This window comes from Theropithecus gelada, chromosome 3 (genome assembly GCF_003255815.1).
Source record: "Theropithecus gelada isolate Dixy chromosome 3, Tgel_1.0, whole genome shotgun sequence".
Lineage (NCBI taxonomy): Eukaryota > Metazoa > Chordata > Mammalia > Primates > Cercopithecidae > Theropithecus > Theropithecus gelada.
In genome coordinates this window covers 108,438,083-108,452,116 of record NC_037670.1, presented here as the reverse complement: position 1 = coordinate 108,452,116, position 14,034 = coordinate 108,438,083, and the positions used below count along the sequence as shown (strand labels likewise).

At 40.0% G+C, this 14,034-nt stretch overlaps 1 protein-coding gene across 1 annotated transcript in view; it reads left to right on the top strand.

Moving 5' to 3' along the window:
• ASB4 (ankyrin repeat and SOCS box containing 4) overlaps positions 1–9,074 on the top strand; it is a 53,131-nt gene extending 44,057 nt beyond the window's left edge. The window contains exons 4-5 of the mRNA XM_025380118.1: positions 5,302–5,415; positions 6,433–9,074. Coding sequence (XP_025235903.1) covers positions 5,302–5,415; positions 6,433–6,621 — 303 coding nt within the window. The 3' untranslated portion in view covers positions 6,622–9,074. The remainder of the gene's footprint in view (positions 1–5,301; positions 5,416–6,432) is intronic.
• Positions 9,075–14,034: the final 4,960 nt, after the last annotated feature.

Here is a 14,034-nt window from a genome sequence, read left to right as displayed (position 1 = left end):
CTTTCCCAGTTCCTCCCTTCAGTCTTATCCTGCATCTATAAACATCTCTATCTTTGTTTACTTCCATCTTTTTTTCTTACTTACATCTTGCTAAGGGCTGGTCATTCTTCGTGATGTTACCTCTAGAAGACAAAAACATCTACCTCTGTAATACAGCTCACTTCACAAAGCATGATTTTCTGCATATTGTCGTTCAAAGACTACTTTCCTTCCAGGGAAAAGGATGGACAGGGACACAGGGCATGAAGGTGCCAGAGAAACATACTCTATCACTTTATCCATGATTAGTAATAGCCTTCTTGTAAGGTTGTTTCGAGAATTAAATGAGATAGTATTTGAGAAGTGGTTAGCACGGTGCCATGGGCATGGTAACCATTAAACAAATGATGGATATGACTATTATTATTCTTACACATGTGTTGAGCAGGAGAATTGGTGCTCCTGGGCCTGGTTTACTGTAGCAATCTTCCCAACCAGGAGCGACAGTATGTGTGTGAGTCCCTGCCCAGAGACTAAATGTTGAGTTGTATTCTGAAACTTGCTGTGGACTCCAGTAGTGGCATTCAACCCTGGTGTTTCCTTTTCTCCTCCTCTCAACATGTGCTCTTGGTCCAGCATAGGCATCTCCCCTGCTGGCTTTTCTTGATGGCTCCACCAGCCTGTAAAGTAGGCATACAATTGTGTGTTCCAATCAACTTTGTCCATGGTTAGCATTTTCTTATTCAGTTATTTTGTTCCTTTGAGTTCCTTTAGTTTGGCTGTATGCTAAAGAGATTAAGGTAAGAGTTGGCTACTGGTAGATGGCTGGTATTACAAACAAACATTTTCGTTGCTACTCAACAGACTGTGTAGGAGAGCTGGACCCCTTCCAAAGGAAAAGCAAAGAAAAACTATTCAATTTACTATGTAGATGCTTCAAAGTGATTTAGAACAACTACTCCACAGTCTGACTTTCCAAAGAGAAAGTCATCTTTATGACAAGTAAGTGACTGACTCATTTATCCAGAAGATAAAGTGATTCATTCTTGTGTGGATGGGGAATTCAGTTTCCTTATTTACAAGGAACAAGGTCAGAGCTGAAGATGCTTTCTTCCAAACACAAAGCAAATTTGTAGAGGGTGTATTTCACTGAAAGCCAATGTGTAAATTACATAAGCGGGAGAAAAAAGAACTATAGGGTCTGCGATTGCTTTCCAGGGTACAAAAGGACGTTTGATTTTTTTTTTTCCTCCCAGCATAATTCAGAAGAAAGTGACACCCCAGGGAGCCAAGATTGGGTTTTCTTGTAGGGCAAGAAAGACATTTTTCTACAGGAGGAAAGGTAACATGAGGGTTTGGGGGAGGTGAGGATGATTTCTGCCATTGAACAATGCTGTGTATGAAGCTAGGCAGTTCTCTTTGATCATTAAGTACCTTTCTGAACACATATATATCAATATATAAGAGTGCAAGTGGCTTGAGAATGTTTATGCTGAAGTGACTTACAGATGATGTTTGGATGAGAAGAGAGGCAGGGAGACTTACCTTGAATCTCTTTTTTAATAGATTATGTATTAATCCATGATTTTGGGGTTGGATGATGAGGTGAGGTATCTAAATCTCTCTCCAGTAGTCACCACAGTAGAAATAGCTTTTTTTCTTTTTGTCTAATTGTTCCTCCATGAAGGGAGAATAGAGACGCCAGAGACTCATGAAGGTGAAGCTTACTGAGCATCTTCTGTTTTCTGGGCTGGGAAGGCCAAAAGGAGGCTGTGGTTTCTCCCTTTGGGGTCCACACCAGTCTGCTGTCTCATGTTTCCTTTGTCTCATGTTTTCATGAGGAAAATGCTACTAAAATAAAACCCCCACTAATCTCTGTCCCCAACCTTCTCACTTCACTTAACAGATTGATGAGTTGGGAGGCGGAGTTGAGTTAGCTTGCTTAACCTTGGGTCTAGAGGATCTTTGAATTCTTTGTTCATTCATGTGGCAAGCTTCCAATAATAAACTCGGTCTGGCAGGGAGAGGCCTGCAATTTGGGGGGCATAAATTCAGTTTAGGGGCAGAGTGTTAGAATCTGTGTATGGCCCCTAACTAAACATATGTAATCTATTTTATCAGTAATAAAGATGATATTCTGATCTCTGATTGTCATCTTCATTTCATTTTTTAATGGGTCCTACACTAAGAAGGGAAAATTATTTATTGGGCCTCTAATACTCTGCATGCTATGACACCAAGGGTCTTAAAGATGAGGACAGGCCAGCCCTAGCTACAACTTTTCGTTTATCCTTTATTTATCCCCCATAATCTGTTCCCTACCTGTTTCAGTCCACTCAACTCCCAGTGACTTAACCTTCTAATTCAATCTGCTAGTATTTAATCTGTCTTCATCTCTTGATCTTCACGACCCCCGTGATAACCTCACTTTGAATGCTTTCTTCATTTGGTGTCTTTTACTCTGACGTGTCTGGTTTTCTTTTGACTTTGGAGTCATGCAGACTTGAGTTTAAATCCTGACTCTACCATTTCCTAGCTAAAAGACCCAGAGGTTAAATTTTCTCAGCCTTTGGCCTTCAATCTCCGAAATGGGGATGATTATAGGACCAATCTCATAGGATTGTTGAATGGTTAAGCAAGTTAAAGTATATGAAGATTTAGCACAGTCTCTTGCACATAGTAAGTCCTCAAAAAATGGTAGCTGTTATTTTCCTTTCTTCCTCTCTCATGCCTACTAGGATTTCTGAAGCTGTAGGTAATGATCCTCTATCTTTTCCATTTATACCCATTTAGAGTGTCGCTGAACTTCATGGCTTTAGCCAGCACATACTTTGTTGACACATAATAACTATATATTAGCCTTCTCATGGGAGCCGCTATTGTGTACATTTTTGGCTGATATGAATGGCTGGGTGCGGTGGCTCACGCCTGTAATCCCAGCACTTTGGGATGCCTAGGCGGGCAGATTACTGGAGGTCAGGAGTTCAACACCAGCCTGACTAACATGGTGAAACCTCGTCTCTGCTAAAAATGCAAAAATTAGTCGGGAGTGGTGGCATGATCTGTAATTCCAGCTACTTGGGAGGTGAGGAAGGAGAATTGCTTGAACCCAGGAGGTGGAGGTTGCAGTGAGCCAAGATTGTGCCATTGCACTCCACCCTGGGCTAAAAGAGTAAAATTCTGCCTCAAAACAAAAACAAAAACAAAACAAAAAAACAAAACTATCCTTCTCCTCATTATCTGTCCATCCCAGATTAGTATGTTCCTCATTTCTGTCAATCAGTGGCAACTCTGTTTGTCCTATATCTCTGGCTTCCAAGTTGTATTCTTTCCTCCTCCTATCTGATTAATATTAAGCCCTAGACTTGTTCCTTCTCTCAGCTTCAGCCACCCTTCCTTCCCAGCACTAGCGCTGACGCCAGCCTAGGAGCCGGTTGGTGTACTTCCCATCAGCCTCCCCTCCACTCTCTGCCCTTGATGCACTGGTCTTCTCCTCTGTGCGTTGCTGATGGTGCTCAAGCAGCACTTGATGATCTTTAAGTAAGTCTTTTATTGCTTACTGACTTATATTGCTCTCTAACTCTTTGAAATTATTTGTGTCTTTTCTCTTCAACTAGGTTGTAAACTCCTTAAAGACAAAAAACAGGTCATAAATGTCCCAGAATTACTGTCATAGTACTACACCTGTGCTCAATAAAGGCTTCCTAAAGAATGGATAGGTTGAATATCACCTCTTCTTGTTAAGAGTGTATAATAGCCTCTTGTTCTCTGTCAAGTCAATCCCAAGCTCTTCAGACTGGCTTCCAGGTGTGCTGCCAGCTGGCTTCATCTTACCAGCTCTGACCTTTAGCCCTTCCCTGACTCCATCCAGGTTGGCCTCTTTACTGTCAACACACACAGACACACTCACACACACACACACATGCACACACTCTTACTTAGTTGGGTATTAAGATCATAGCCTTTCTGTCTGTGTTTTATCTGCGATCCCAAGACATTAGGTCTTTACCACCCTACACTGAAAAAGGCAATGCTAGACCACCTATGAGGAAGGTTGTCAAGCATCACATTTCCCTATGGAAGGAAAGTCGGTTTTATGATCTTTTGCTCAACAATAATAAGTTGAGGTTGAGATGGTCTGGGAAATTAGGAAGAAATGTCTTTGGAGAAAGTTGTTTAAGTGCAGAGGCATGCCTCTCTTCTAATGGTGAAGGATGGGCTTCCTCCTCACCTAACATGAAGTGAAAGGGGCTTTAGGAGGACCCCTTGGAGAAGTTGATTTATGTTTTCCAAAGTTTCAAGGGAAAAATGGGACTGATATGAAACTCATGATGAGAAAATTTAGAAGAGCAGGTCTGTGGCTGGAGCTGCTTGTCTGGTGGCAATGGAAAGAAAGATGATTAAACTAGGACTCAGGAGTGCCTTTTCCTGGCCACACCAAAAGTTGGTTAAGTGTATAAACATCCATCTAGTTTGATCTAAATGTTAAACTTAAATCTTTCTGTCTCCTGAAGGAAATTCTGGCCACTTTGACTCAGCTTTCGAGTATTTTTGGTTGGTCAATAAACTGTTAAGCAGAGTGTGCTAAGAGCGAACTGAATTTCATGTCGTCTTTTATTTGTTGATGAAAGGTAAAACACCAATAAGTGTGGTTTAGTACATGACACCAGTCCTCTGCAGGTATTCAACTGGGAAGATAACGAGGCTCAACTTGCATGTTACTCTGTAGTTTACTTTACCTCATGGTCACCAGCGAATCTAAGTTGATTGATTAACATAGAATTTTTTGATAAAATGTTCTGTAGAGCTGGAAGAGTTTCCCAGGCAGCTGGAAACGTATTCTGTGTCCAGTCTGTCTCAAAATTGCTTCAGTTATGTACAAAGGCAAAGTAATTCTTCGGTTCTCATCTTCTTTGTTAGTGACTCTTTTTCACTTGCTCGTGGAAGGTGAAAGAAATTGATCTGATTTTTATTAATCTGCCTATCTGCCATGGTGGCAGTGTACTGGAATACTTAAAGGCATGAGACTTCTTAAAATCATTTTAGCAATACAGGGAGCTTAATTAGTCTGTGGGTTCTGGGTTTTTTTTGTTTTTTGTTTTTTGTTTTTTTATTCTTACAGATAGGGTCTTGCTATGATGCCCAAGATAGCTTTGAACTCTTAGGCTCAAGCAATCCTCCTGCCTCAGTCTCCCAAGTAGCTGGGATTACAGGAACATGCTACCATGCCCACTGGTCTGTGAACTCTTGATGTCTCTGTGAGCAAAAAGAATGAACCATATATGTGCATCAAGCTAATGAAACTCTGTGCTTCCTCTGCAGGTGATACAGGCCTGCCATTCTTGTCCTAAAGCAATTGAAGTTGTAGTCAATGCCTATGAACACATCAGATGGAACACAAAGTGGAGAAGAGCTATCCCCAATGATGACCTGGAGGTAAATAATTGATTCCTTTCCTATAATTTTCACTATCGAGTACTTCCAGACTGCTCTAGAAGTACGCAAAATTCTAATAAAACAGTTGGTTTTGAGAATGCCTTTACAGCCTATTCAAATGCAGTGAGACAAAGGGTTATAAAATACGAGTTTGAGAGTTAATATTTCCATCAAATATGTGGCATTAAGGAGTGTTTTGGGGAATTCCTCCATTTAAGGGCAAGTTGAATTAAGTATATAAAGGGAGCAGCTTTCCTTTCTTCTGATTAATTTAGATGAGTTAAATGATGGCATTTGGGATTACTCATATAGTATTTTTACTGGAATATTAAAGCGTTTTGTGTAGATTATTTCATTTACTTTTAAATATTGTGAAGTGACTATTAGGCAGGAAAGAGTTTTAAAAACCCTGTCTTGGGTCCTACAGAAAGCCATTGGCAGAGTCAAGTTCTCACTTGCAGACTTTCAGACTTCGCTACCTATGTATACCAGTCCTTCCCACTGAACATCCTTGGTTCTTGGTTTTAGAAGTCAAAGTCTGTCTCTAACACATGAAAGGTATCAGGCACAGGGTGCAGAGTTCACTGGGCTTGGAGGTCTGTGGCTTAGGTATAATCTTATTCTGCTACTTATTAGCTGTGTTACTTTTTTAAGTCACCTAACTTGAGTGAGCTGCATTAATCCTTCACTTCCATTAAATATCTGAATATATGCATCACACCAAGCATATAATGTGTTTAACATTGCTATTTTGGTTTAGATTGGTCCAGGCAGTTCACACATGCATATCTTATCTTATCTCCTGGGTTCTGAATTGTAGAGTGTTATTTCCCCTCCCCTTTCCTTGTATACCACCGCCTCACTGCTCCCATTTCAATATTGCGTTTAATTTTTGCCTCACCAATAGAGACCCTAGGAAGCTGCCATTATGTGTAAAGTAGAGGTTAGTTTGTTGATTTTTATTGATGTAAACTGTGGGGACTTGCTAACTTTAATTTGTCTTGCCTTCCTTTTCAGAAATACTGGGATTTTTACCACTCTCTCTTTACTGTGTGCTGTAACTCTCCAAGGACTCTCATGCATTTATCGAGATGTGCCATTAGAAGAACGTTACACAACAGATGCCATAAAGCAATTCCTTTGCTTTCCCTCCCATTGTCATTGAAAAAGTACTTGCTTTTAGAGCCAGAGGGAATTATTTATTAAGCCTTATGAGACAGCAGTTCCCAATCCTAGGTATTTAAGTGGACTCGCTGCGTAGACACAGTTTGCATAAATAAAATGGTACTTGGGTTGATTATAACACTTCAGGGATTTCAAAACACTTTACAAACACTGTCATTAATCCTAGAATATCATGGTATGGGGAAATAAACAAGAAGTAAAGTTAAGGAATTTTCAAAGACAAGGATGTATTCAGAATGCACTGATATGACAGTAATAACTAATACGTATAGTGCTCTAAGTACCTGAAATATTTTTGTAAAACTTCTCATATCTTATCTCATCTGAAATGGGACCCAGGTTTTCTTCCAACCAATCTAATTCTGTGCCTTATCAGTAATATGTTTACATTCTCATTCTAATGGCCATATAGTAGGCTTTGCAATTGGCCTCTTAAACTTGATGTCTTCCCCCATTACCCCTTAGCAGTAATTACTGTCGCTGGTTTTGCAAACTCCTGCCCCCCAAACCAAGCTACTCGAATTTATTTCAGTGATGAAAGCATATGAGCATAGTCAAAACAAGGAGATCTTGGAGTCAAATTAGAAATGAGAAAGAAACATCAGTCCAGTTAATAGTCAAGAATGGACATTTGAACGGACATCATTGAGCCAGAGACTGGAGATGCAAAGATGAGTCCCATGTGACTCCTGCCCTCCAGGTTCTCACCATTTAGCAGAGGATCCAGACATATACACAGCTAATTGCAATATAAAGTGACGGGGCAAGAGTACAGGTGCAGACTCATTTTTAACGCTTGTCTTTCAAAGTTGTGTTTCTGACATGAAGTGTGATTTTTCTTTTAAGCATGAAGATAAAGAGTGAAGGGGTTATGTAAAGTAGAGGGATCTCTTGCTCTTGTTAGGGTATTTTAAAGGTTTTTTCTAGATAGTGTGTCATTTTGGTATGGTTTCTTTGTTAGTATTAACACTTTCTCAGACTCCTTGAGTAAAATATTGCACACTCAATGGCTCCAGTGCATGTGGAAAGGAAGCATAGGAAAATGGGGGAAAGAAAGTGTGTGAGGGGACTTAGTTGATTACTTTGGTCTTTTTATGTAGCAGACTGACATTTCATAGCATTGTAGCTAAGAGATAAGGAGCACTTTGCTAGTGACAGTGGGCTACAAAAAGTAAATAGAGAGACTTTTTGAAAATGGTAAAAGTTTGAGAAACGTGGGAAGATAAATGTGTCAGTCAGGCTAGCTAGTTAGTGGATTGCAGGAAGAGAAATGTAGGCGATTAAGCTCTGGGCTTTGTGGTTTATGAGGTCAATTTTGCTTCACTTTTTTTGTTATTGCTAATCACTTTTAGATAAGCTCATTGCCTCTTAGCATCATTTTTTAGAGGTTAAAGCAGAAGTAAATTGCAAACAAATCTGTCAGTTGTGAGCAGGTTTCTTTTATGTGTGTGGTTCTCCGTCATATTTAACTTTGGATGCTGGAGTGTTGAATAGAGATGATGTCAGATATTCCAATAGGCTATCATTTAATGTAACTGGCAATCACCTAACTGGTTAATCCCAGTTGAGACTGTGCTTCTCAACTGGGATTGTCTTACTCCCAGGGCTGTGTAGGAAAAGTCATAGGTGGATACAGTAATCTCTTTTAAGTATCAGTTTTACTCAGGTATTTTGGTAGAGATATTTTGTACTAAAACAAGATCTATATCATGGAATAGAATGCTGAATTTGTATGAATTATTCATATAAAGCTTGATCCTTCAAAAAATAGTTTGCTGATAGCAACTGGTATTAGAACACATCCTAGAACAGAATGAAATGATGTCTTTTGCAGCAACTTGAATGGAGCTGGAGGCCATTATTCTAAGTGAAGTAACTCGGGAATGGAAAGTGAAATACCATATGTTCTCACTTATAAGTGTGAGCTAAGGGATGAGGATGCAAAGACATAGAGAGTGATATAATGGACTATGGGGACTTGCAAGGGGAAGCCTGAGAGCGGGGTGAGGGATAAAAGACTACATATTGGGACACTGCTCCAGTGATGGGTGCACTAAAATCTCAAAATTCACCACTAAAGAATTTATCTGTGTAACCAAAAACCACCTGGACCACCAAAACTATTGCAATCTTAAAATAGTAGTAATTTAAAAAGTAAAACAAGATCATACCCTGAAGCAATTGGAGGATTGCTTGCTGCCCTGCATCTTAAGGAGTATTCTAACAGAAAAGCTTGTGATGCACTGACTTGGGGCAGGTAAAACTGATGCTGAGGACAAAGGAGAAGATGTTCCTCGCCGAGGGAAATGAAAACTTTTCTTATTCACCTTGCTTGTGCTTAAACACTCATGTTCCTCTAGTGTAGAATACATGGCTACTTGTTTGTAATTTTTTTATTGGTGGAATTAAAGTGATTTTTCCTTAACTTTGAACTTCTATTTAGAGAACTTAAATAAAGCTCTTCTGTCTCCTTTCATCTTTGTAAGTTGTTTACTTACCAATAAGACTCTTTTCCCTAACCCAACTTTGACTTTTCAGCAATGGCACTGAAGAACTCTATACATTTCATTGCTTTTATCAACAGTTAGAAAGAAAAAGAGAATCAGGGATTGTGCCTGTAAAAAAATAATGTTTTCAAAAGAAAGTAAAGGGTGACCAAAACACAAATACAATGCAGACTCTTGCTATAAGAACAGGGTGTTTTAATAATAATAAAGAAATTGTACTGAATCATTCTCCTCTGCCTCTCACCATATCTGTCTTCCTGGGGTTTTTCATTTTCCTTCATTCTCACTGTCCACTAAACCTGGGCAAAGCCACAGAGGAAATTATATCCTCCTGATGCCTTTGTTACTTTCTTAGAAAACTTTCTGTAAATAGGATCTACTATCTTGAAGAAAAAACTATCTCTCTTCTGAAACTTACATGAGAGGAAGAATCTTAGATATGAGGGAAAGACCACCTATCTGGTTTTCTCTGCTTCTTAGGAACTAGACACACTTGTGTTCTATTTTTTAATCACCGAGTGTTATGTCTCTACTTCGTCCTTCCATTCTAAACCCAGTGGGTTCTGATAAAAACACAGTAGTCGAACGATGATTGTAGGGATAAGAAAAGTAACAAACCATTTGCAGTGGGTTATCAATGTTGGAAAAGACAGCTGAGCCTTATGTTTTTATTACTTATCTGATTGTGAAGAACTCACAAAATTCTAAGTTGGTACACTTTCAAAACTTTTACAAATGAATTCAACTACTCACTCATTTTCTTTGAAACACAAACACCGCAGCTAGTATCTGGAAGGAATTCCTGTTACTTTCTTTAGGAGGATAAAGTAGATGCATTACAGTTAGACGTTCAGAGGTTTGGCTCCGATGCTATCTGTCTGGGTCCCGTCTTTATCTGACTCATAATATATGGAAAATGACATACCTGCTCCATGCCTGGGTTTTCTCATTTGTAAAATGAGAATAGTCATGGTGCCTACTTCATAGGACTTTTGTAGGATTGTTTTGAAGGTTAAGTTAATTAACAGATTAAAACATGTAGAGCAGACCATGACACTCAGTAGCATTTTATTACTACTCATGTCCTTGTTTTTGTCGTAATCATTATATTATACAGATAGACTCCCACCAGTGGAGTAGTATATCCTTAGAGTGAAGCTGTAGCTGCCGGTGATACATTGTAGATTTCTATTCACTTTGGGAACCGTTGGGTGAGCTTGTACTGTGTCAGGACTTTGACGACAGCTGGGAATCCATGGGGGAACAAGACAAAACAGGTCCCTGACCTTCTTGGGCTTTTTTGAGGTAGGGAGTAGGGATAGAAATTCTCCACTGAGTGGAGGATTAGTAAACATGCCAACCAATTAATTTTTGAATCTTTGTATTTTTGTAAGTAGTAACATAGATGCAATGATCTATTTTACTACGGAAAAATTTAGTCACCTGAAAATTTATCACGTACAGAACTGATTTCTCAGTTGTTTCCATCTTCAATGGGGGAAAGAGAAGGAGGAGATGAATTTTGTAGCGGGACATAGATTAGCAATGAGATTCCTAGCAGGGAGGGTCATTGGTCATCAGAATGAATGAACAGAGGGTAGAATAATTTCATTCATTTATTTTTTCACATGCAAGAATTTATTCTCTTAGCTGGGTGTGGAGGCACACGCCTGTAGTTCCAGTTCCTCCAGAGGCTGAGGCAGGAAAATCACTTGAGCCCACGAGTTCAAGGTTGCATTGACCTGTGACTAGACCACTGTATTCCAACCTGGGCAACAGAGCGAGACCTTGACTGTAAAGAAAAAATTTTAAAAAAGGACTTTATTCAGTATTACCACCTGTGTAGTTCTCTGATAAATGTGGGAGGAGGAAGGAGTGTTGTTACCAAGTCACTTTAAGGTTCATTTTTAGTAGCTCAAGGTTTTGGTTTATTTGCTTTTATTTAGAAATAAGGATAAAAGCTACACAGTTTTTTAAAAAAATTAGATGCTATCTAACCAAGCCATTTGGTTGATCAGAAAGGATTTTCAAAACCTTCATTTCAGTGATAAGTTGCTTTGTTCATGTTTGATCATATCTGCCATCAGTGAAAAACAATGTATGCAAAAGCATCCCCCAAAAGTGGCTTGTTGTTGTTGTTTGTTTGTTTCTTTGTTTTGAGACAGAGTCTCTCTCTGTTGCCCAGGCTGGAGTGCCATGGCATGATCTCTGCTTATTGCAATCTCCATCTCCTGGGTTCAAGCGATTCTCCTGCCTCAGCCTCCCAAGTAGCTAGGACTACAGGCGTCCACCACCATGCCTGGCTAATTTTTGTATTTTTAGTAGAGGTGGGGTTTCACCATGTTGGCCAGGCTGGTCTCGAACTCCTGGCCTCAAACGATCCACCCATCTTGGCCTCCCAAAGTGCTGGGATTACAGGCCTGGCCAGCAGTTGTTGTTGTTGTTGTTGTTGTTGTTGTTTTTCTTTTTTAAAAAGCTACACTAAGTGGTTTAAGTGAGCTTTAATTTCTTCTTTACTAATTGTTTTTCTGTTTTCTCAGATAGAGGTATGCCTCAATGATATTGGATAGCCACTATGTAAATATATGCTGAATCCAGTTATGGAAATAAAATAGCCACCTTGTATTTCTTAAAGACAACCTGGATTAGTTTTCAGTGCTTACTAAGCAGGGAAAAATGGACAAAACAGAGCTATCATGCTGGGGTGTGTAAGGCAGCCTCAGATGTAGAAGGTAGGTACTGAGGTCCTTCTCAAGATCCAGGAGCCTAGACACCTGCTGATAGGCACAAAGGCAAACATTCACTCCTTGTCCTGTTCCAGATGTAGTGGAAGCTGAAAGTCAGTATTTGACTGACAAATGGTGGGAACCAATATAGATTGCAATTAATTTGATCCAGGAAGCAAGACATACAAAATGAGCTGCCCATTCTCTAAACAAGGATCCTCTCTCTACCCTGCTCTGGGTCTTGGCAGAAAGCCTTTCACAGACTGTATCAACTAACTCCCTGTCGCCTGGCTTCCTAGAGGGTTCAGTCCATGGGAAGATAAGCAGAAGATTGGGGCCCTTCCTGGCTCCCTCCCTGCTTGGTCACTACTTGCTGGTGGATGAATTCCTTTACCAAGACCACACCTCCTGTCAGCAGCCACTCTTAAACTCCTATTCTCCCTGGGTTATAGTAGCTGCTTCCTCAACTTGTTTCTCAGACCCAGGGGTAGTCACAGCTTCCACTGAGTTGCCTGCGCCCCTGTCCGGGTGCTTCCTCATTCCTTGCTTGCTTCCTCTAAGCTACCTACACTTCCACAGATAGCCCTTGATTAGATTCTCTTCAGTCTCCCCTATTGAGTGTGTCCTCCATTTCCGCTAAGGATCTGACTGATGCACACACAGAAAGCACTGTAACAAGTCAACAAGTCCGTGACAGCCTGGGCGGTGGTCGGAATGGTAAGTTCTATTGGATTTGAGGGCAGATAGAAGCCACTATGGACCAGGGAAGGCAGGTGGACTTGATCTGTGGCCTGAAGAGGGGTGGGGTTTAGGTAATAGTTTGGGTAGGCCCTGGGGTTTGGAGGGAAATTTAAAAGTGAGTATCCCTGACAAAGGGTGAGAGCTAGAGTATACACTGAGTTTTCACCACTGTCAGTTAGAGTAAATTGATGCACGTAGATGAACATTTGTTGTGTGTGGGAAGCAGAGGATGAGGTTGGAAGAACTGAGTGGGATGAAATCATGAAATGTCTCAAAGAGTGGGGAAGCACCATGGGGAATCAATGAATATTATTATCATCATAATTGTACTTTTTCCAACCTTATCATTTTTACAGCAGTAACAATTATGATACAACCGTGTAACATTTACAGGGTATTCATCATTTTCAGGGCATCTTCATGACATTTAAGACCAGATAATTGCCTTTATCATTACTCTTTTCTTCCATGCCACCCCCAAATACAATTCTGATCCTTTAGATCCGAAAAAAATATATAAAAATAACACTAATTAACCCTCCCTTCTCATGTAAAACACTCCAATCATATGGAATAATTTATTCTGGAGCAAAAAAAGGGACGATAGCCTTACTTTTTCTTTTTATCAAAAGCTAAAGATTTTAAAAATTGCATTAAAAAAAAAAAAGAAAGAAATGTTTCTTCCAGGGCATCAGGAAATGACAGAACAGAGCAAAATTTGGAGGTCTAGGACTGCTTATACTTTTCAACATGGCAGTGTTCAAGTGCTGAATTATTCACTGAAGCCCTGATGTCATTACAGTCCTTCAGGGACCCCAGGACTCCAAATACTGCTGAAGTCAGATGGACAACAAACGGTCTCAGGATGATCCATCGAGGAAAACACAGGCAACAGCAAATTGTTCCTAAGCAACGTCTGGTTAATTCTACACAAAAATACAAAGAAGCTGAAAACTGTTTACTCCAATTAGCACTGCAGTGTGGCACAAAGAAAAATATATGGACTTTGCAATTCAATGACTGAGTTTTAATCTTGATTGTTCCATTTAATATCTGTGTGAACTTGGGTCAGTTTCTTAACTCAAGTGTCAATTTCTTTATTTAGGTAATGGTGATTAACTACTTGACATTCAGGACTCTTTGGGGGAATTTATTTATTTTTATTTATTTTATTTTATTTGTTTGGGATGGGGTCTCACTCTGTTGCTTAGGCTGGAGTGCAGTGGCACAACCTCGGCTCACTGCAACCTCTGTGTCCCAGGTTAAAGGGAATCTGTCATCACAGCCTCCCAAGTAGCTGGGATTACAGGTGCATGCCATCATGCCCAACTAATTTTCCTATTTTTTTGGTAGACAGGGGGTTTCACTACGCTAAGCAGGCTGGTCTCAAACTCCTGTGATCCACCTGTCTTGGCCTCCCAAAGTGCTGGGATTACAGGCATGAGTCACTGTGCCCAGCC